The sequence below is a fragment of the Carya illinoinensis genome, chromosome 7 (genome assembly GCF_018687715.1).
Source record: "Carya illinoinensis cultivar Pawnee chromosome 7, C.illinoinensisPawnee_v1, whole genome shotgun sequence".
NCBI classification, from domain to species: domain Eukaryota; kingdom Viridiplantae; phylum Streptophyta; class Magnoliopsida; order Fagales; family Juglandaceae; genus Carya; species Carya illinoinensis.
The window spans coordinates 36,712,448-36,735,929 of NC_056758.1; the positions used below are offsets into that span (position 1 = coordinate 36,712,448).

General features: G+C 38.9%; 1 protein-coding gene across 1 annotated transcript in view; it reads right to left on the bottom strand.

The window, feature by feature from the left end:
- The window catches only part of LOC122314890 (BEACH domain-containing protein B), a 59,238-nt gene extending 40,624 nt beyond the window's left edge, over positions 1 to 18,614 (bottom strand). Inside the window, exons 1-4 of the mRNA XM_043130529.1 lie at positions 18,277 to 18,614; positions 17,636 to 17,827; positions 15,761 to 15,824; positions 4,945 to 5,179 (exon numbers count right to left, since the gene is read on the bottom strand). Of these exons, the coding sequence (XP_042986463.1) occupies positions 4,945 to 5,179; positions 15,761 to 15,824; positions 17,636 to 17,757 (421 nt within the window). The 5' untranslated portion in view covers positions 17,758 to 17,827; positions 18,277 to 18,614. The remainder of the gene's footprint in view (positions 1 to 4,944; positions 5,180 to 15,760; positions 15,825 to 17,635; positions 17,828 to 18,276) is intronic.
- Between the last annotated feature and the right edge of the window lie 4,868 nt (positions 18,615 to 23,482).

Sequence of the window (23,482 nt, forward strand, 5' to 3'; positions counted from 1 at the left end):
GCTCTTAATAAGAGTGAGCCGCCCCCCTTTGGATAAATATAACCATTTCCAACCAGCCAACCTACGCTCAAATTTTTCCAAAACCCCATCCCAAATAGACTTAGCTTTGAAAGAAGCCCCCAATGGGAGTCCAAGATACTTCATCGGCAAGAAAGAGACCACGCATCCCAATATGTTAGCCAATCTGCTCATGTTACTTACATCCCCTACTGCGACCATTTCTGTCTTATCAAGATTAATCTTCAATCCGGAAATAGCTTCAAAACAAAGTAGAATGGCCTTCAATGATTGAATATGTCCAGCATTTGCCTCACACAATAGCAAGGTATCATCTGCAAATAAAAGGTGAGAAATAATAGTTTGGCTATGTGAATCCCCCACAGAGAAACCAGAGAAGAACCCTCCTCCTACAGCCGCCGTCACCATTTTACTCAGAGCCTCCATGACTACTACAAATAAAAGTGGTGATAATGGATCTCCTTGACGTAGCCCTCGCGAACTATTAAAGAAGCCCACTGGTTCTCCATTTACCAATACCGAGAAGCGTGCCGTTGACACACAATGCCCTATCCACTTCCTCCATCTTTCCCCAAACCCACATCTACTCAACATGTACAACAGAAAGTCCTAGTTAACATGATCGTATGCCTTTTCCATGTCTAGCTTACAAAGTATACCAGGAATTCCTGATCTGATTCTGCTGTCCAAACATTCATTGGCAATGAGAACCGAATCTAGTATTTGTCTCCCCCTAATAAAGGCATTTTGCGATTTAGAGATAATCTTTTCCATTACCGTGCTCATTCTATTTGCCAACACCTTCGACAATATCTTATATACACTGCCAACAAGACTGATCGGTCTGAAATCTTGTACCTCTATTGCCCCAGCTTTTTTAGGGACTAAGGCAATAAAAGTAGCATTTAGGCTTTTTTCAAATTTGCCATGAGTGAAAAATTCCTGGAAAACCCGCATAACATCTTCTCTCACCACCTCCCAACAAGTTTGGAAAAAAGCCATGTTAAAACCATCCGGGCCTGGAGCTTTATCTTTATTCATTTTCCTAAGAACTTTATGAACTTCTTCCTCTTCAAAAGGTCTCTCCAACCACACCCTACTAACTTGGTCAATACTCTCAAAAGTTAGGCCATCCACCTTAGGTCTCCAAGCAATAGGTTCTGACAATAAGTTTTCAAAATGTGCAGCTACATATTCCTTCATTTCCGCCTGATCTGACGAGGTAATACCATCAATATTCAGAGACTCAATGGTATTGAACCTCCTATGTGCATTAGCTACGCGATGGAAAAACTTGGTGCATTTATCCCCCTCCCGAAGCCATAACGCCCTTGACTTTTGCCTCCATGAAATCTCCTCCAATAAGGTAAGTCTTTCGAGTTCAGTTACTACTTGCTCTTTTCGATTGATCTCATCACCTACTCCCTCCAAACTTTGTAATTCTTGAAGTAAGCAATTTTTCTGGTTAGTTATTTCACCAAACTCCTGCTCATTCCATGTCTTCAAATCCTTCTTCAAAGCTTTCAATTTTCCAGCCAACACCTTACTCGGATTACCCTCAAATACATAAGAATTCCACCAATTTCTAACCAAATCCACAAACCCCTCCTTTTTTAGCCACATGTTTTCAAACTTAAAAGGCCTCTTACCCCCTTGCACTCCACCCCCATCTAGTAAAACAGGAAAATGGTCAGAACATAACCTCTGGAGCCTCTTCTGGGTCAGATCTGGAAATTGCATCTCCCACGAAGGCGAAATAAGAAACCTGTCCAATCTTGACCAAGTGTGATTATTAGACCAAGTGTACTCCCCTCCCATCAGAGGAATATCCATAAGGCCTAGTTCAAAGATAAAGTCCGAAAACTCCACCATTGCTGAATTTTGAAGTCTCCCCCCCCCCCCCCGATCTTTCGGTAGGGAATCTTGTTACATTAAAATCCCCACCAATGCACCATGGGACCTCCCACCAAGAATTAAGTCCAGCCAGCTCATCCCACAACCTTTTCCTCTCCCTATCCAAATTAGGCCCATAAACCCCAGCGAATGCCCATACAAACCCATCTTCCAAATTTTTAAAGGAACACCCCACTGCATACTCCCCCATAAACTCATCAGTACACTCCACAACCCTCTTATCCCACATAACCAAAATACCTCCCGAGGCCCCTTTCGATGGTAAATATATCCATCCTACATATTGACAACTCCAAATGCTTCTAATAATTCTTCTACTAATGATTTTCAACTTTGTTTCCTGCAAACAAATGACGTCCGCCTTCCATTGCCTTAACAAAGCCCTTATACAAAGACGTTTATTCGACTCATTCAACCCCCTAACGTTCCAACTCAGAATTTTTGGCTTCATTTACAAACTGCTCCAGCCCTTCCCTTATTTCTGCCCCTACTCGCACTTCCCTCCTTTCCTTCATAATTTATAGACCACATCAAGCGTTTCAGCTCCCTATCTCTTTTTGACCCTACTCCCTGATGTCCTGCTGCAATGGCTGTAATCAAAGCTTTAAATTGCTCTTCATACCCCTCACAAGATATTCCCAAACAGCTTTGAAGGTCCTCAACCTTTTTTAAAAGCCAGTCAGTGGAAATATTAGGGGGAATCACATTTAAAGGTGTGGGATCCTCTCCTACAGCCTCCTCCTCCTCTGTTGGAATACTAGTAGGATCATACAACATCAACATCCCTTCCTCCTTAGCTGAAGAGCACCCTCCCTCCACCTCTTCCACTGTTTTTTCTTGTATCCCCTCACACGGCACCCCCAAGCCCTCTAGTTTCTCACCAGACTGCACTACAGGTAAAAACACCTGCTCTAATGGTTCAGAACAAGTCACCGAAATGTTCTGTACAAACCCACTCGATGAAGACCCTCCCTGGACAGCTCCCGAACCCTTACTGAAAAGAATAGGCTCAATCCCGTTGCTTAAAGCCTCCATTTCATTTTCCGGCGACTGTACTACCACCGGCGGGACCTCACCTGAGCCGCCGCACATGGTCGATCGGTTCTGTGCCAGAACCACCCCAAGTCTCGGCCCTAGAGGTACTGTATCGGACTCCCCATACAGACCCTCAATCTCGGCCCCCTCCCTTTCCGGCGACTGTACGACCACCGGCAGGACTTCGCCTGAGCCACCTTCCACCGTCGGCCGGTTCTGTGCCAGAGCCACCCCAGGACCTGGCCCTATAGGTGCCATATCGGCTTCAATGGTCAGACCCGAAACACATTGTTTCGGGTCTTTTACACGCCAGTTCAGGCCTGAGTTTTTACTCGGGCCCAGCCCATGCACACCCTTGCCCAGGCCCAGCCCGTGAACCACACCTTTGCCCTTTGGATCTTCCTCTCCCCCCTGGCCCACTTGTATCTGTTTTCCAGCCCCCATCTCATTCTGTCCCTGCTTTCCAATCCGTGGGCCACAGCCCACTATCTGGCCTAACTCTATTTCAATCCCTTTATTCTCCTCAGCACACCGTAACAGCCTACTTAAGTTGACTTGCAAAGCATCAACCTGACACTTTATCTCCTGTAAAGCACTCAACACCGTTTCCTCATTCATACTAGCTCTACTAGCTTCCCCCTTAGCCTGCAACCCATCCTTTAGCAGACCTACCCCTCCTCTAGCACCTGCCATAGTCTCAGAGTGATGTGACCCCCTGACTGTAGCTTGGAGCACCTCCCTGTAAGACCTGTAAGAAGAGCTTTGTGGTGGCTGTGAAGTTGCACCACCAGTACAGTCAGCTTCCCTCAGTGCCTCCACCATTTTCCTCCACCCCCTTCCTTCCTTATCCTCTGGAATAAACAAGAAATTCCGATATCCACCCCCCCCATATTCCATCAGCTCTAAAAAACTTCCTCTAGAATTAGTACGTTTCTGTGCAACATACCCCCTATCACCTTCTCTATGCCCAGAAAAAAACTCCTTCCTACCAGCTTTCAAGCAATCCTCTAGAGCTTTTAAGAACCACCTTCCCGTGCCTATCCTCAGTCTAACCTTTTTCACCACCTTCCAACCTTTTTCAGTAAGATGAACCCAACTTCCCTCCCTTACTACCTCAAAAATCTTAGATTCAATCGCCACCCGTTTCCTCATAACTCCACTAATCTACTAACTCTCCTCTATAATCACCAAAGCTTCACCAGAATGGAATAGTTTTCATCCTCAGGGTTTTGGTTGTACGGAGAGAACAAAATCTAGGGGAACTCAGTACACTGAAAATATCATTTCGAACGAAACTCTTATTTTGGATTTATCTTGAATAGAATCAACTCCATTGCCAATTAAGTAAGAAAAAATACAAAGGGGAGGCAATGCAGTCCCCAAAAAATAGTTGTGTATCCTGAAATTGGTGAAACTTACATATCAATTGGCAACTGCCACATCTTTAGTGAACTCGTAGGGACAAGGGTAACTCATGGAAAAGCAGTTATTCTAGACAAACAAACTAAACAAACTATAACCATCATAACTGCGAGTCTGCGACCAGTGTGTAAATGAATGTCCATACAAATATTAGAAGTGCCTAGATTAGGGAAAGATAATAAACTAGCAGAAAAGCAATTAAAAGAATTCATCGAGGAGAAAGCCACGCAAACCAGTTCATTTCCAATGTTCTTAAACTGCTCAAGTAAAAAAAAAGAACAGTCATCTCCTTTCGGAAATGAAAAAACTAATTTCCACTACCACTACTGGAGTGCTTTTAACGTTATGACAGTCGAGACGAGTAATATTAGAAATTTACCATCAGATCCCATACAGGACCAAGAAGGAATACCAAAATAAAAGAAACCTTTCTATTTTATTACCTATAAATAAATAAATAAATAAATAAAACTTTTCTATTTTAGTCAATAGAGTATTTTTTCGACGAAGCCTCTTTAAAGTAACTGATATACAGCAGATATAAATTCAACTTACACTCAGTAATTAGAGAAGTTAATACTGTGATCTCTTCAGTCAATATTGAAATTACTTCAGCAGGATGGCCAGCAGAGCAGCCAAAAACAACGTCATCTGAATAGGGCATAAACTCTTCAGGTTCGATGAGAGTTGAAGCAACCTCTGACAACTGGCCATAATCAACCGGTTCCCAATTCTTGTATACAACCAGAAATTGCTTGAGGAAAACATGAAACATTCTTCTCTTTTCCACCTAAAAAGTTGGTGAGTCAGAGAATACAAAGGAAAATGGGAAGATAAAGCAATTCTATCAATAAAACTACCAAAATATCTAGCCATTTTATAACTAAAACAAGGAAGAAATAAAAGATATCGAGCATGGTTTAAATTGGAAAAGGGAAGTATGACCAAACCAAAGTATGGGCAAAAGCCTTATCTCCCAAATAGAGATTCTGTGCATCAAAAGACTAATTGCAGACTCCACTACATTTATTATAATGACAAGCCCAAGCATGCATGGTAACTACAGCCAACTCATATATATCAAAGTTTTTTTTTTAAATAAAACAATAGGCATAGCCCGAGTACATGGGGATATGTACAAGAGAGACGCCTAACATGATTTGCAACCGATACAAGGAAATCATCGACGCTTGGAGCACTAGCATTGGCCTAGCCAAATGTCAGTGCCTAGTCAAATTTTGGCTAATTTTTACTAAACTGGTCTGTATTGGAGCAGTCAAAACTCTGAGGCTCCACTTTTGAGCTATAGTAAAGCCATTTCTTTCTTCAAATTTGGTCAGCTACTGTTCATCTCCAAAACAATATTTTACTCAAAATATTCCCAACGATATTTTCTCTTCTCTCTCCCTTTCCCTCCCTTCCTCTTGAGCCCAATACCCTTTCTCTGCATTTCTCTCTGTTTCTCTCCCTTTCTCTCGAGCCCGACGGTAACTTTCTCTCCCTTCCTCTCGTAATGCTTCATCCAGCAGTGGGTTTCTCTTCTTTTCTCTGGTTTTTTTCCCGTTCCGTTGTCCCTTTCTCTCTCTATCTAGCCAATGTCCTTTCGTTGGCCTGGGTGAAGGACTAAATAGCAGCCCTTCATGTTTTTTCTACACCAACAATCGGCAGCTAGTTTCCTTCCGGCCTATGCTACAATCCTTCTGAGGAACTTCAATCCAAAGCCCTAGACTACCTCTCTGAGACTGTGTTTTTTGGTTTGAATATATGCAAGGGTAAAAATTTCTGGAATTTCTCTTTGATCTTACTTGATTTTGTGCTGATCTTTGCTGTTGTTGGTTGTATTTTGCTGATTTTAGTGGTTGTATTTTAGCGGTTTTCTTTTCGGTTTTGATTTTGTGATCAATGTGATCAATGTCATTCTGATTTCAGTAGTTTTCTTTTAGGTTCTGATTTTGTGTTTGTTGAAATGATAATTTCGAATTGCATAGTTTCTTTAAAACTTGTAGTCGATAAACAAGAGAGAGAGAGAAAACTGTATTGTGTTTTATTAATGAGTAATCAACTATACATATACAAGTAGTGACCATTATACCCTCACACTATACATTTAATTACAATATGTATTCCAACACTCCCCCTCAAGCTGGGGCATATATATCATATAAACCTAGCTTGGAACAAATAAACTTTAGCCGACTATGACAAAGTGGTTTGGTAAACACATCTGCAAGTTGATCAGCAGACTTCACAAAGGGTGTAGAGATGTCACCACTGAATATCTTATCTCGAATGAAGTGACAATCAATCTCAATGTGTTTAGTCCTCTCATGGAATACAGGATTAGACGCAATATGTACTGCAGCTTGATTATCACAAAATAACTGAAGGGGGACAGGAGCTGGAAACCCAATCTCATGAAGAAAGTGTTGTAACCATGTCAGCTCACTAGCAGTGTGAGCCATTGCTCTGTATTCGGCCTCTGCACTAGATCGAGCTACTACTGTTTGCTTCTTACTCTTCCATGTAACCAAATTACCTCCTACAAAGGTACAATATCCAGTAGTCGATCTTCTATCTGAAGGAGATCCTGCCCAATCAGCATCTGAAAAAGCTTCAATTCTAAGATGCCCATTTGGTCTATACAACACCCCAAGGCCAGGAGCTCGCTTAAGATACCGAAGAATATGGATTACAGCATCCCAATGTGAGACCCTAGGCGTTTGTAGAAATTGGCTCAGTACACTTACTGCATAAGAAATATCAGGTCTAGTGATAGTCAGATAATTTAATTTTCCAACAAGTCTTTGATACCGACCTGGATCTCCAAACAACTCACCTTCCTCTTTCAATAGTTTACGATTTGGATCCATAGGAGTGTCAATAGGCCGTGCACCCAACATGCCAGTTTCTTCCAAAAGATCAAGCACATATTTTCTCTGAGATAGATTGATACCCTTTTTAGATCTACTAACTTCGATTCCAAGAAAGTATCTAAGTTTACCCAAGTCTTTTGTCTGAAATTGATCATGTAAAAATTGTTTCAGCCTGACAATTCCGGCTGAATCATTCCCAGTAATTACAATATCATCTACATATACAATCAATAAGATATGACCTGCATCACTATGCAGATGAAATACCGAGTGGTCTGTTTGGCATCTATGAAGACCAAATGCCATTACACTATCAGAGAACCTCCCAAACCATGCTCGAGGAGATTGTTTCAAACCATATAATGCCTTTTTTAACTTGCAAACTGTACCTCGACACTCCCCCTGGGCAACAAAACCAGGTGGTTGCTCCATATACACTTCCTCATTTAAGTCACCATGTAGGAATGCATTTTTAACATCCAACTGAAATAAGGGCCAATCCAAATTAGCAGCAAGAGAGATCAATACCCGAACAGATGAAATTTTGGCAACGGGAGAAAAAGTCTCGTCGTAATCAATGCCATAAATTTGAGTGTAACCCTTAGCTACCAAGCGAGCTTTCAGACGTTCCACAGCGCCAGTAGGATGGAATTTGACTGTGTATACCCATCTACAGCCAACAGATTGTTTTCCCGGCGGCAAAGGAACAAGATCCCATGTCCCATTATGGTGAAGAGCATCCATTTCATTTTCCATGGCTGTCCTCCATCCCGGATCAGATAAAGCATCCTGAACTGTCTTAGGAACAGAAACTTTTGACAATTGAAAAGTAAAAGATGAAAAAGATGGAGACAATGCATGACATGAGACATATTGGCTAATCGGATGTTGAGTAACACAAGAACGAGTACCTTTTCGGAGAGCAATAGGTAGAGATTCTGAAGCACTGAGTAACTCAGGGTCTGAAGACGGAGACAAAGTTGGTGGAGGCAATGGAGCTGGGGTCCGTGAGCGACGCGAGTACACCTATAGAGGGACAAGAGAAGGCACTGAAGGAGGTTGGGTAATAGTGGGTGACTGTGGAGGAGAAAGGGTTAGATTAGGTAATGGTAGAGGATCACACTCAACAACCGAAGACGTGTCTGAGAAATAGGGTATGGACTCAAAAAAAGTGACATCAGCACTTGTGAAGTAGCGTCGAAGAGCAGGACTATAGCAGCGATATCCTTTTTGTGTTCGGGAATAACCAACAAAGAAACACTTGGTAGCACGTGGATCAAGTTTATCAAAGCCTGGGCCAAGATTATGAACATAGCAAACACACCCAAAGATTTTGGGTGGAAGAGCAAAGGTTGGCAATGAGGGAAACAAAATGGAGAAGGGAGATGAGCCATCGAGGACAGATGAAGGCATACGATTGATAAGGTGACACGCAGTAAGAATACCATCACTCCAAAAACGTTTAGGAACATGCATGTGCAATAAAAGAGCTCGAGTTACATCTAACAAATGACGATTTTTACGTTCAGCCACCCCATTTTGTTGGGGTGTGTAAGAACATGAAGTTTGATGAACAATTCCCTTATTGCTTAAGTAAGCAGCAAAGGCATTAGATTGATATTCTTTAGCATTGTCAGAACGCAAAACTTGAACTTTTTGTCCAAATTGAGTTTTAATTTCTTTTCGAAAGACTTTGAATATGGAAAGGAGTTCAGATCTTGCTTTCATCAGAAATAACCATGTCATACGAGAATAGTCATCAACAAATGTAACAAAATATTGAAACTTGTTTGATACAATGTTGAATGGTCCCCATATATCAGAATGAACCAATGCAAAAGAAGAAGATGCTCGATTATCAACTCGAGGTACAAAAGACACACGGTGGTGTTTACTAAGTTGACATGCTTCACAAGGAAAGGGAGACACATTTCCAAGATCCCTAACTTGACGTTTCAAAAGAGAAAGGGATGGGTGTCCAAGACGGCAATGCCATTCAAAAGCGGAGGAGGAAGTGAGGGCTCGAGTGGGTGACTGCTCGACGTCGAGGTAATACAGACCACCAGTTTCATGCCCCGTACCAATCTTCTTCCCCGTCTTGAGATCCTGAAAAATACATACAGAAGGAAAAAATGTCACAGAACATTGAAGATTTTGAGTGATTTTACTAATGGACAGCAAGCTAAAGGGAAAACTAGGAGCATATAGAACGGATGACAGGGATATAGACTCAGTGAGCTTGGTGGATCCAATGCCTGTAACTTTAGCAAGAGAACCATTAGCAAGAGTAACACTCTTGGGAAAAGACATAGGACCTAACTCAGATAAGGAATGAGACAAACCAGTTAGATGTTCATTAGCTCCTGAATCGATGATCCATGGATTTTGGGTAGACGAGACAAGACATGTAGATGCTGTACCTGGTTGGGTAAGAGTAGCTCTGGAAGATGAAGCCGCTCGTGCAACTAAAAACTGATCATACTCATCCTTCGATATGCTGATCATCTCTGGAGGCAAGTTGGAACTCATTGCATGTGATGTAGAGTCTTGGCAAATGGCCTGATTAGCGGACCCAGATGGTCTCCCGTGTAGATCCCAACAATAGTCCACCGAGTGGTTAGTGCGACCACAATGGGTGCACTTACGAGATCCACGACCTCGAGTACGGTTACCTCTGGCATCACGTCCCCCACGTGCACCTCTACCACCCGAGCCTCCATGCCCACCAGGAGCAACATAAGAGGCAACTAAAGCAGATCTTTCATTACTCTGGTCAGAAGATAACTGAGATCCAGATCCAGATCCAGATCCAGATAATGTGGCTCGCTGGAGTCGGGAGAACACATCAGGAAAGGATGGGAGTTGTGGGCTTGCCAGAATTTGCGAGCAAACCGACTCATACTCAGGTTTTAGGCCAACTAGAAACCGAACAACGTTGAACTCTTCACGTTGTTTTAGCATAATTGAAACATCAGAAGTGATAGGTTGATAAATTTTGAGTTCTTCACATATACCCATCACTTTAGAGTAATACTCTTCTAGACCCAAAGCACCCTGTTCCAATCCAAAAAATTGTTGACACAACTCATAAATACGAGTTGTGTTTCCAACACCCGAGTACATTTGTTTGAGATGCCTCCATATCTCCTGAGCAGTGTCAAAGTGCACTAAACTAGCACAAATATTAGGCTCAATACTGGTCAACATCAAGGAGCAGATTTGAGCATCTTCTTGCTCCCATTGAGCAAAGGTAGAACTAGTTGACTCAGGCATTGAATCAATCAAGTGGGTACGACGAAGACCCTTACCTTTCAAGAACATTTCAACAGATTTTGACCATAGTATGTAATTCTTTCCATTCAATTTCACCGTAGTCATAGGCATGTTAACGTTTGGTGCAATAGATAATGACTCAAACTTAGCTTCCATGGAGGAAAATACGAGAATATGGATCAAAAAACGAACAAATACACGCTGGAAAAATAGAAACCAGCTTAACAACCCAAATCTCGGATCTGTACGGGTCAAAAACAGTCTGGAAAAGTAGAATTAGGACCTGAACCAGCCTGTTTCGGGTCTGAACCGCCCTGTATCGGCCCTGTTTCGGTCTGTTTCGGCCTGTTTCGGCCCTGTTTCGGCCCTGTTTCGGCCTGTATCGGCCCTGTATCGGTCTGAACCGGCCTGTATCGGCCCTGTACCGGATTCGGGCGTATCGGATTCAAGAATGAATCAGAAAACGCAAATAAGTTATTCCGAACCCGGAATAAGTTATTCCTAACCCTGATGCCAAACAAGTGCTATTCCAAATAGGAATAGGTTCTTATTCCAGATTGGGGGCATGCACAACCACGGATAAGATAGCAAAACACACCAGGAATAGCCAAAAACTTGCAGCCAAACATACCTGGACTGTTCCTCCGGCCGGCGATGCACAGTCCTTCCGGCAGCCGATGGAGACGAAAATTCACCGGAGTGGACAGAGGACGCCGGCGACCTCGATTCCGGTGTCCATTACCGGAGATAACCCCTAATGTCACCGGAAAAGCACTTCGAAAGGGGCTGCCGGCTGAAACTTCAGCCAAAAAATTCACAGCACCACCAACAACCAACTACAACCACCAGCACCCGCCGGAAAAACACCACTAACCCGTTGTACAACCACAACCGACCACTCACCGCTCTGATACCATGTAGTCGATAAACAAGAGAGAGAGAGAAAACTGTATTGTGTTTTATTAATGAGTAATCAACTATACATATACAAGTAGTGACCATTATACCCTCACACTATACATTTAATTACAATATGTATTCGAACAAAACTAAAGCATCAACACACAAGGAAGGCTAAAGGATAATGTCAAAAATTACACCTTCTATCAAAGTTTTGTAAAACTTCATTGGCTCATAGATTTTTTTTTTTATATAAGTAAATAGATTATATTCATCAAAGAATAGGCAAAAGCCCGATACAATGTATAGTTGCCATAGCTAGGTATGAGCAATGGACATAAGAAAATCATGTAACTCTAAACCATTGAAAAAATAATAATTGGCTCATAGATTTTAAGATTGTATGTGTGAATTCTTTATTGTAATAACCAATCACTAGCATTGGGAAACAGGACTGACTTCAAAAAATGAAAGGTCTGGTCAAGTACTTTCAGGAAACAATTTAGTAATTTTTTGGAACCACTAGCAAGCAAGCACATTTAGAAAATTTAAACTGGACCACATAATGTTTCATTGCATTCATAAAAATGCAGTGTTTAAAACTAAGAATTCAACAGGAGTTTAACATTGTGCCTTTTACCTGGTTTCTATAACATATGCCTAGCCATTGTGCCTTTTACCAGCTAGACCATTGCCAACAGGAGTTTAACTTGGCAATGGCTAGACCTAAGTACAACTAGTTTGTTATAGTTTTGGTACTCTATCAGCAGTCCTGCAGAATATTATAGGATACTAGTAACTGTTTTCAGAATTGTGTTTGATGCTTTTTATTAGTGGATCAATAGGGACTTATCTCTGGCCTTCGACGAATTTACATTTTGTGTCTGAATACTACATCTCTGGCCAAGTCAAATTGATGATGGTTTATTTAGTTGATCGTTTAGTGGCTGCCCAGCCACATGTAGGCTGGAGAAATATGTGGCTGGGTAGCAACTAAGGTATCATATATATATGTGCACAGTTGAAGTGGCTTGGTTTTGTGTTTGACATGGATAATACAGAACTTGTATATGGATGAATAGGTTGTGGGTGCTTATGTTGTAGTATTTTGTGACTGGCGGGTTGGACCGCATTGCTGAAATCATTTGTACTTTGATTCAGCAAAGTGTTGGTGTTGGTGTTGGTATAGACTGAAGTTGTGTCCAGATTTTTTATTAAGAAAAGTGTTTTCTTTTTTTTTTTTGTGGAAAATTGGAAATGTTTTTCTGTCCATAGTTGTATACAACCTTCTTGCTTTTGTTGAGGAATTTATTGTATTCCAGCTCAAGCCAGTAACGTTTCTTTTGATTCAGCAAAGTTTTTTAGTGTGGAAGTGTTTCACTTGTATTAACATAGGAGACTGCTGTATGAACAAATTTTCTATGCAAACTTGGGTTTTGGGAAATATGAAATAACATGAAATAGAAAGGCATCATGTCTTTGTTGGCTTCACAAAATTGTAAATGTGGATGTTGGGCAGAAGAAAGGTTGGCAAAATGTGTTTGTTGATACAAGAATTGTATATATGATTGTTGGGTGTAAGAAGGGTTGGCAAAATGTATTTTTTGGATAATTAGGTTGAGGAAAAAACTAGTTAGGAAACAATAATTTTAAGTAAAAATTAAATTATTAATTAATATATGGAGTGTATTTGTCCTACTTAGCGAACTAGATAGGTGTTATCTCTTGTATACCTCCTTGTGTACTTGGGCTATGCCTATTCTTATTAATACTATCGTTTACTTATCAAAAAAAAATATATGGAGTGTATTTGTAAAATATAAAAATAAAATAAAAAACAAATATTATTAAAATATCTAATATTATATTATTATTTTGACTTTGGGATGGGTAGTCCAATGTGGATTAATATCTCCAATGGTTTTGGCTTTAAAACCTCAACGTTTAGTCAAATTTTGACTTTGCTCTTAAGTCCATTTTTCTTTATTGGCACCAAGTGTCCAGAAGCAAAGTCCCAACTAATCTTGGGGGTGACTTAGTCCATTAGTTTATTGCAATTGACCATTGGAAGAGAGTATTAAAGACCTTTTGAAGAAGATGAGATTTACAAGGTCATTAGTGGTATGGCTAAGGACAAAGCGCGGGGTCCGGATGGTTTCTCGTTGGGATTCTTTCAAGTTTGTTGGGGGATTGTGAAATGCAATGTTATGCAAGTTTTTCTTGAATTCCATTCTTTCAAAAAGTTTGAAAAATGCCTCAATGTGACATTCATTGCCCTTGTACCGAATAAGCGAGGAGCTATGAAAATTGAGGATTTCCACCCTATAAGCCTGGTGAGTGGGGTGTACAAGATTCTTTTTTTCTTTTTTTCTTGCTAATCGGTTAAGCTTGGTAATGGAACAAATTATTTCTAAGCCTCAAAATGGTTTTGTGCAAGGGAGACAAATTATTGATTCAGTTCTCATTGCCAATGAGTGTTAAGATCATAGGTTGAAGGAGGGAGATCCATGCATTCTTTGTAAGCTTGACATGGAAAAAGCTTATGACCGTGTGAATTGGGAGTTTCTCTTTTATTTGCTCAAGATGTGTGGTTTTGGTGATAGGTGGATTTCATGGATTCTTCATTGTGTTATCACCGTTCGCTTCTTAATGCTAGTTAATGGCACCCCAGCCAGCTTTTTTTATAGTTCCCGTGGATTGCGGCAAGGGGATTCATCGTCCCCTTTTCTCTTCGCTATTGTTATGAAGGCACTTGATCGGATGGTGAAGGTTGCTGTTGAAGGACGCTTTTTAACCGGTTTTTCGGTGGGTAATGGTACTAATGGCTCTATCATAATCTCATATCTATTATTTGTAGATGATACTCTTATCTTCTGTGAAGCGGACCATGGTCAAATTCAAGCTTTACGAGCACTCTTGTTATGTTTTGAAGAGCTATTTGGGATGGCGTTATTGAAAAAATAGAGAAAATGTTGGCTGGTTGGAAACGGATGTACTTATCGAAAACGGATCGACTTACACTAATTAAGAGCACTTTATCTAACCTTCTGACCTATTTTTTTATCTCTATTTCCGCTACCCGCAAGAGTGACAATTAGAATTGAGAAGTTATTTCGGGGTTTTTTGTGGGGTGGTATGGGGAGGAAACAGAATTCCATCTTGTTAAGTGGAATTAAGTTTGCTCCCCAATCTTGTGCGGAGGTTTGGTGATTTGAAGATAGGGAGCACACATGGCGAAGTTTCAGAATTATTTTTTTACACACGTTATTGCTATGGTTTTCAGCCATTATGCTTAATGGAACCAATGTCCATGACTTCTTTTCTTTAATTTAGCACCTCTAGAATGTATTTAGGCTTTCTTCTGTATACTTCCCATGTACATAGGCTTTGCCTATTTCTTTCTTCTTAATATAATTTACCTCTTACTTATCAAAAAAAAAGTTTTTTGAGAGCAACTCAAGGGAAATGGATATGTTTGTTGTTTTCTTTGAATCGTTGTATGTTATGTCAATTGACAATGAGATGGAGAATAAAATGATTTGGAATCTTGGAAGAAATAAAAAGTTCTCGGTGTGCTCCCTCTATAAGGCTCTCTTGGGACTGTCTAATGATCCTTGTTTTCCTTGGAAGGCTATTTGGAACTGCAAAGTACCTCCTAAGATTGCTTTCTTTATATGAACTGCATCTCTAGGGAGGATTCTCACCTCGGATAACTTGAGAAAATGAGGTATTACCATTTTAGATTGGTGCTATATGTGCAAGAAAAATGGAAAATCATTGGATCATCTTTTGTTACATTGTGAAGGGGCCCAAAATTTATGGAATGAGATCCTTAATTGGACCGGGATGGCATGGTTTATGCTTGGAAAAGTTAGGGATATGTTGAAGAGATTGACAGGCACTAGGGGAAATACCCACATCGCTACTGTGTGGGTAATGGTTCCTTATTGCATTATGTGATGTTTGTGGATGGAGAGAAACAAGAGGTGCTTTGAAGACATGGAGCGTTCTTTGGATGAGCTTAAGCGATTTTTTTACATTACTTTACTCTCCTGTGCTTCGGTCATTATTTGTAATGCCGATAATCTCCATGATTTGCTTGTATCTATCACAAGTGCTTAGTTGTAATTAGGCTTGTTCGATGTATATTCCCAGTATACTTGGGCTATGCCTTTATTATCAATAAAATTTAACTTTTACTTATTTATAAAAATAAAAAATAAAAAATAAAAATGTATGGCCCTCACATTGTTATAGGCAAAAAAAAAAAAATACTAACAACCTCTATGAAGCTAGATATGAAAGGAGGAAGCTTCCAAGCATACCTTATCAATGGCTTTCTCATATCTCTCCCAGAGTGTATTAAGAACTGCCTCATTCCCAACTTCACTGAACAGATAAGTATGAAAAAAGTGAAATATTAGATACAATGATCAGGCCTTAATCCTAACTAAAACTGAAATATTAATAAAATGAATTGAAATATATTGAGTTGGCTTAAATTGTAATTAAAACTGAATTACTAGAAGAAACAAAAAAGAATCTGTGTTTTTGCATATGAAGGAACAAATCCTTAATGAAATTGATAAGATCTTCAATGAAACCACCCGTAAGGGTAAGACTTTGAATCGTTTCAGAAGAGCATATTCATCGCTGCATTCAATCACAAACTCCTTTTATTCTTAACAGAAATTAAAAGGGAGATAAGAAGGGCTCTAGAAAAGGGATTAGCACCCAAAACAAACCAAGTATCCAAGAATGAAATGCAGCAAAGGTTTTGCACACGTAAGTGATGGAAGACTTGCATCAATAACATTTCGCTCGTGCCTTCCACAATCTAAGGGATCTAAATTGAATTTTTAGAGACATTGGTTCCCATAATGCGAGTTATGTTTTTATGTACAGGTCTCTAAGTCAAAGACTTTTCCTCTATTTCAAGAATGTGAGAGAGAGAGAGAGAGAGAGAGAACAAACGAACTATTAAATAAAAGAAAGTACAGATGAACATTTATGACAAATCCAAACAATGCACAGGCTGGTTCATAGTATGACCTTCAAATAGAACTTGTCTTATAACCATCAGCAATTGTACTCGCTCTATGACTTCACTTAGCCCACATATTATATGAAACCACATGTTATTGAGTTCCTCTACATTTAAATATACAAAAAAATTGGACGATGGCTCCCCTATGTTTATTGTGGTGCCTTTAGACGAAATTAGAGCATTATTTTTCCAATGGTTTACTTATAAAAAATAAAATCAATGATTTACTTCAATGGTCCATTGTGATAAATTTTAAAGGTTTAAATGTTCATGAGTTCCTAGTAGCAAATGTCAATCAAGCATAGGTGTCTCTCTTGTATACGCCCTGTGTACATGAGCTATGCCTATTATTTTCATCAATAAAATCCTTCATTATTTATTAAAAAAATATTATATAAAAACAATCATGGTTCCCTAAAAAATAAAAAAGACAAAAAAAAGTAATATATCATCCAGCATAAAACATTTAAAATACTTCAACTATGCTCATAAACAAAGAAGCTTGATGGTCCAGAAAGATGAACAAAAGAATATTTAGCAAGAAAAAGGAGAGGCGTGTAACAATGCCATGCAAAGGTATAGTCAAGACTATTATTTAAGAGTACATAGAATACTAGATGCATGAACAAAAATAAGCAAACCCTTTGGCATGAGAATTTTTTTTATTTCATAAGTACTTTGTCAAAATATCATGCATAGATGATGCTCTTGTATATGTCCCATGTACTTGGGCACTTACCTATTCCTATATCAATAAAATTTTGTTTGCTGATCAAAAAAAGCATTTTGCCAAAATAAAGGCAAGCATATTATTTATAAAAATAAAATAAAATAAAAACTAGAAAATGTATTAAAATTAAACGCCTACCTGCTCAAAGTCTTAGGTATGCAGTTCCTAGGTGATGAATAAACAATCAAAAAACAACTTCTCAGTAAGTTTTGTCTTTTACAAGAGGTTTAAAATATGATTTCATTCCAAAACATGCCGAGTTCCTAATGTAAAATGAAGCTGCACAAGGATAACTGTATGCATCATTTCAGTAAATAGCTGCACATGAGAATACTTTACTCCCTCCAGTCCATAATAATCTAATATAACAAGGAAAAGATTGAAAGTGATGAATGTAACAAGTCAAGACTACACATTAAATACCTGAAGCAAATTTTTGGACCAGGAGGAGAGAACCTCTGGGGTTGCGACCCTGAAGTAGACTCTCCAGTTTGACCACCAGAAGTCCTTCGAATAAGGTCGGCAACACCTTTCACAATATTCATGCTTCCCGGCCAAGATTTTAAAGGAAGATCAACACGTCATAATCCATCACTTTAGCCACGCCCAATGTTTCTATTTTCATAAATCGAAAATCAGTCTAAAAAAACTGCAAACTAAAAACAAAACAGAAAAAAGATCAAGAACCAAGACCTAGAATGAGAACTTTTTGAACTGGCACGAAGATATAGTTTCCTAAGTTGAGAATTTCGTTTTATTGAATAATCAAGAATCGTAAATTCTCAAGGTTATTTTCCTTATCCAACCAGGTTTCCATGGACTAAATATCAGAAAGAAATTCGGTATCTACTTGATTGAATGAGCCGATAATTGAATCAACGACGGAAGTCAAACCGCACATTGAATAATCGAACATTCGAAGGAACGTACGAGAATCAGAAAGCGACTGTGCGATTAACTATTGGGAATTAAAATAAATGAACGCGAAAGATATTAGGTTTGCCAGCTGCGAGCTATATGATTAATAAAGAAAATTCTTCTAACAAGACCGACGTGGTGTGTACCTGATCAGATCGGCACAACCTCTATGCGTGAATTCTAGGGTTTTCAAGTGAGATCTAACATAGAACAACTTCGGGGATCGTCTTCAATGGCGTCAGCGTAGAATCAAGAAAACCAACGCGTGAGATTAGTGGAGAACAAAAGATTAATAATATCAAATGGTGAAGTAAACCCCCGGGAAGCATTTACAATCGAGACTGCCTTCGTGGGGTTAATCGTTTCAGTGTCGGTGATGCGGTTTATCTGGGTCGAGGTTGGACGGAAATCGTCGTTTTTTCTTTTCCCTCTCCCTCTGTGTGGACGGACAGACTGACGGAAATTGTTTTACCAAACAAACGATTTTACCAGATTTTTGCTTGTTTAAGCCTCGCCGGTCACCATGGTACGGCGCCAATTACGACGCCGTTTTTAAGGTCGACTCTCTCTGCTGTCTTGCTATCCTGAAAAATAAAGTATTACCCAACTGACAAACCAAACACTTTGAAACACGTGTATCGAAAATGCTTAACTTAATAACGAAAACAACAATTTGGGTAAAATATATTTGCATTGTTTTCATTGTTTCCAAAAATAGAGACCTCCCCGTTTGTTTTTAAAAATAAGATAAGAGAAGTTATGATTAAAATTAAAAATTAAATAAAATATTATTAAAATATATTATTTTTATATTAAATTTTAAAAATGTTGAATTGTTTATTTTATTTTATATGAAAATTTAAAAAAATTATAATGATTAAAATAAGATTAGAATTTTCTGAAAGTGAAAAAGGATAAAAATCTCTTTTCTAAATTGTTCTTTTTAAGCATAATATAAATAGGAAAATGCTACTATATCTCATAATATATATCACTCACTTTGTCTCCTTGACCTAACATGTGCCTTATTTTAAAAATATATATTTAAAACAAAATGGTGCTCGAAAATACAAAAATATGAATTAAAATTTTAGATTTTCTCTATTATGTTATATTTGTATTTTTAATTTTTTTTAATAAATCGTGTAATATTATATTATGATGTCATGTCACGAGGTAAAATAAATGGTATAAATTAAGATAGATAGTAGTAATGTCCATATTATATAGATATTGGACTTGATCCTCAACGATCTATTTGGTTACACAATTTATATAAGATGAAATGAGATATTTTGAATAGTAATAAATAAAATGTTGTTATAATATAATTTTTTAATATTAATTTTATATTAGAATTTAAAAAAATTAAATTATTTACTATATTTTATATAAAATTTTGAAAAAATTATAATAATTAGATGAAATAATATGAAATAAAATTGTTTAGTTTTTAATAACCGGACAGACCACAAATATATTGGACCATATTTACCATCTGGCTGTTACTGTTGCGGTTTGTGAAACCGGAATTTGCTACAGATCTTACTAGGAACACGAGGCTTCTCCAGGCCCAACCCACAGCCACAGTATTCACCATTTGTAGAAGAAACGAAAACTTGATTGTTTGGATCTCGTGGGCAGACAATAGATTACAAGAGGAATAATTATCTTTTTTTTTTTGAATATGAATAATTATCCATTCAGTGCGTCTTGTTTGCTTTATAGATAATTTGTAATTCCAATTCAGTGCGTCTTGTTTGCTTTATAGATAATTTGTAATTCCAATTATAACCTTGCAAGGCCGTTTAGTGCCTTTTCTTCGAGTTTGGCTAACATGACAAATTCTTCGATGTGTTCAATAAAAAATAACTCTTTGAACAACACTAAAGGCAACAACGGTAAAACACAATTCATTAGACATCCCGACCCATGCGGTTTTATTCCTCCCAAGAACTTGATGATGTGGTTTCGTACAGATAATCTTGTAACAGTAATCCTTTAATTTTACAAGAGACATTTTGAGGTGGGAAATGGGAATGAGTGCTAATGACACGACACGCGAGTGGGATATGACACGTCAAATTCCACTGGGATTAGTGTTGCCCCCTTTTCTTTTACCGTATTCCGGCCCCTTAAAATTGAGAAATATTAGAATGCCTTCTTATTTATACCATTCATTTTCTTTTTTGATCCGATATTAATGTGATATTACGTAACTTATTATAAAATTAAAAATATAAATATAAAATGGTAGAAAGAATATAGAATTTTAATATTTATCTTTTTATATTTTTTTATGTCATTTTATTTTAAATATATAATTTTTAAATTTTTCTAATAAGCCTCCTTGCTGCCAAATGAATAGCATATATTAAGGGTATGGAAGCATTACTCTTCTAAATTTGCATACAATTTTTTATATATGTGGATTGAAAGAAAAGTCAATATATTTGAAAATGCTTTGAGAAGAAAGTAATACCAAATACAAGTCCCAAACATATAAGTCTCATACAAGACCTTTATAAAAAAATAGGTTTCACCAATAAAGAATAGTTTTTTATACATTTTTTTAATGTGGGGTTAATGTCGTGTTTTTTACACTTTTTTAATGTGGGGTTATCTGTCGTTGTCAATGAGGATTCGCTTGGTGGTGAAGTTGGTCACTTGCATCGTCACGACCAGGGCATCGTCGTGGGGGTAAATGACCCATTCTTTGTCGCCTTCCCCGAAAGTGATGGTTGGTGTAGGCTCTCCCCTTCTTAAATTCTTCAGGCGGTGTTCAGTCGAATACACTTCCTCGAAACGTGCCCTCCTGGCGTAAGTCTTTTTGTTGGAGGAAGTGGACCCACCCCTATCAAACCCCTAACTACGGCTTGGATATCGCTAAATGGGGCATTTTCCCAGGGCTCACATTCTGCCCACCTCTTTGGACTCTCATTTCTTCTTGGCCTAGCAAACCTTTCTTGGCTTTGTTCCATTTTCTCCAATTGGTCAACATGGCGTTGGGGGCAAGTACACTACTATCTCCCTTTTTCTTTCTCGAGACTTGCAGTCCATCATGTTGTGAGTTACATAACAGTGGATTGTGCAATAATGGACCCGAGAAGACAGTTCGTTCTCCTCTTCTATTGTTAGCAGTGCCAAGTCGTGTTGGGCACCCACCCTATTCGATGGGTGAGAATCATCCCACCCTTTGCTACGGTGCCCTCCTTTTGCCTTGTCCACAGTTTTGGATTGGACTGACATCTTGTCTCTTTTGTCAGCCTGCTTTAGCTCTATTTGTCTTGCGCTGTCAACGCCCGAAGCATGTCTTCAACATTTATAAACTCGTCTACTTGGTCAGTGAATTTCTCGTAGTGTGGTAGGGGTCTTCCTAGGCAACTCAGCCATAAACAGGTTTCAATGCCATATGTTGCCCAAGAGAGTGACGAAAGTATTATTATTGTCTTGATCATCATTGGCCATAAGCTCTTTGTTAAATTTGGACAGACAAGCCTTCAAATTATCACCTTCTCATTGTTTAATTGTTAGGAGATCAGTGGCTAGGCGCCTTCTCCTCCTGTTGGCCATAAACTGCATAATGAAGAGACGAGATAAGTCCTCAAAACTATAAATTGAGTTTGGTGACAGCGAGGCGAACTATGCCTACGTTACACCTTTTAGGATCAACATGAAAGCCTTGCACGCAATCTCCCCAAGGAATCTGTATAGGGTCATATGAGTTTTGAATGTGTCTAGATGCTCCAAACGGTCATTGGATCCATCGTACAACTCTATTTGAGCGACCCTGAATTTCAGTGGCAGTGGCATGACCATTACCTCCACATTGTAAGGTAGGTTCGTGCTAGTGAGCATATGATCTACCAAGGATAAGGCTCCCACCTTTTTGGCCATCATTTTGTATTTGTCCACAAGGTCTTGAAACTCATGCTGCATCCTCTTCTTGTCTTCGTTATTGGTATCCACCTCTCCTACAGCCCATGACTGGGCTTGTCTGTCGTGGTTGGGCTTAGTGTCTTCAGGTAGCTTGGTAGTGTCTACCCGCAAAGCTTCGTTTTCTCTCTGAAGTGTTTCCACTTGTCTCATCAGAGTCTTTACCAACTGCTTTATCTTTGCTAAGCATGCTTCCACGTCTTCTAATAATGTTTCTAATCCTTGAGTTGTCTGTGAATGAGTTGTCATCGACATACAAAGGACACGTGTATGTCTATAAAAAAAGATTCCACAAGGGCGCTACTGTTAATGTCATGTTTTATACCTGAGCAAGATTCTAGCAACTCGGATTGGGATCTTCACCTGCAAACACAAATAAGAAAGCGAACTCAGGGTCGTCCGGGGAGCTTCCGATACTTAAGTTAGTCTCCATGTGTATATTTTGATAGCTTGAGTATTTAGAGTACAAAGAGAGTCTTTCATACTTGGGTGTGGAGCTTTTATACTAAGTCCCTAGGGAACATTATGCTCCTGGTATCAGGGTCAAGCTGTCTAGCCCGTGTTCATCTTAGCTTAAATATTTAATGCAACGTAGCAACTTTGGTTAGGGCTTTCAATGCAACGTGGCTTTTGGCATGACGCTTATAATGAAGTGTGGCTCCCAGAGTGAGTTCAGGTTATGGATAAACGGTGCAATCACTTCTAATCCCCTCTGTTAGAGAATTGAGGGTTGTATGCGTCTTCTATTTATTCTACTGATGTAAGCTTTTAAAGCTAGATATAATTGAAGATATTAGAGTCAGCGGGTCCCATCTATCATCTATGGATGGTTTCTCACATTCCATATCCCTCTTCCTCCTGTGTGACTTTTGAGGGCTTAGGCCCTTAATTGAATCTGGGGTCTTGGGATAATGAGATCAAAACTGAACACCCAACTTTGGGCTTAGAATCATGATGAGGTCAGGTGGGAAATATTCCTCTCAGTGGAGTTTATTTTTTTACAAGGATTTGCATGAAGTTTATCTATTTGAGACTTATACAAATTATTTTTCTTGAGAAGATAAACAATTATATTAAAAATTCTGAGATCTAAAAATCGTATATATTGAAATTCCTAAGAAATCAGAAACGTTAGAAATTTATTGTTTGGGGCAATAACCAAGCCCATCACGTCTCTCTCTCTCTCTCTCTCTCTCTCTCTCTCTCTCGTCAATGTTCTCTATTCATTGTTTCGTCGTGCAAAAACAGCCGACTCGTGGGCCGTCCTATAATCTTTTCCGAGATTCTCAAATTTAAATAAGTATTAAGGCCTGGATTGTTCATGTGGGCGAAGAGCTTGGAAGTTTGCCAACTTGAATTATCTTGATCTTCCTACCAATCTCAATGTCTGAGTCACCCTCGTGAATTAGTAATATA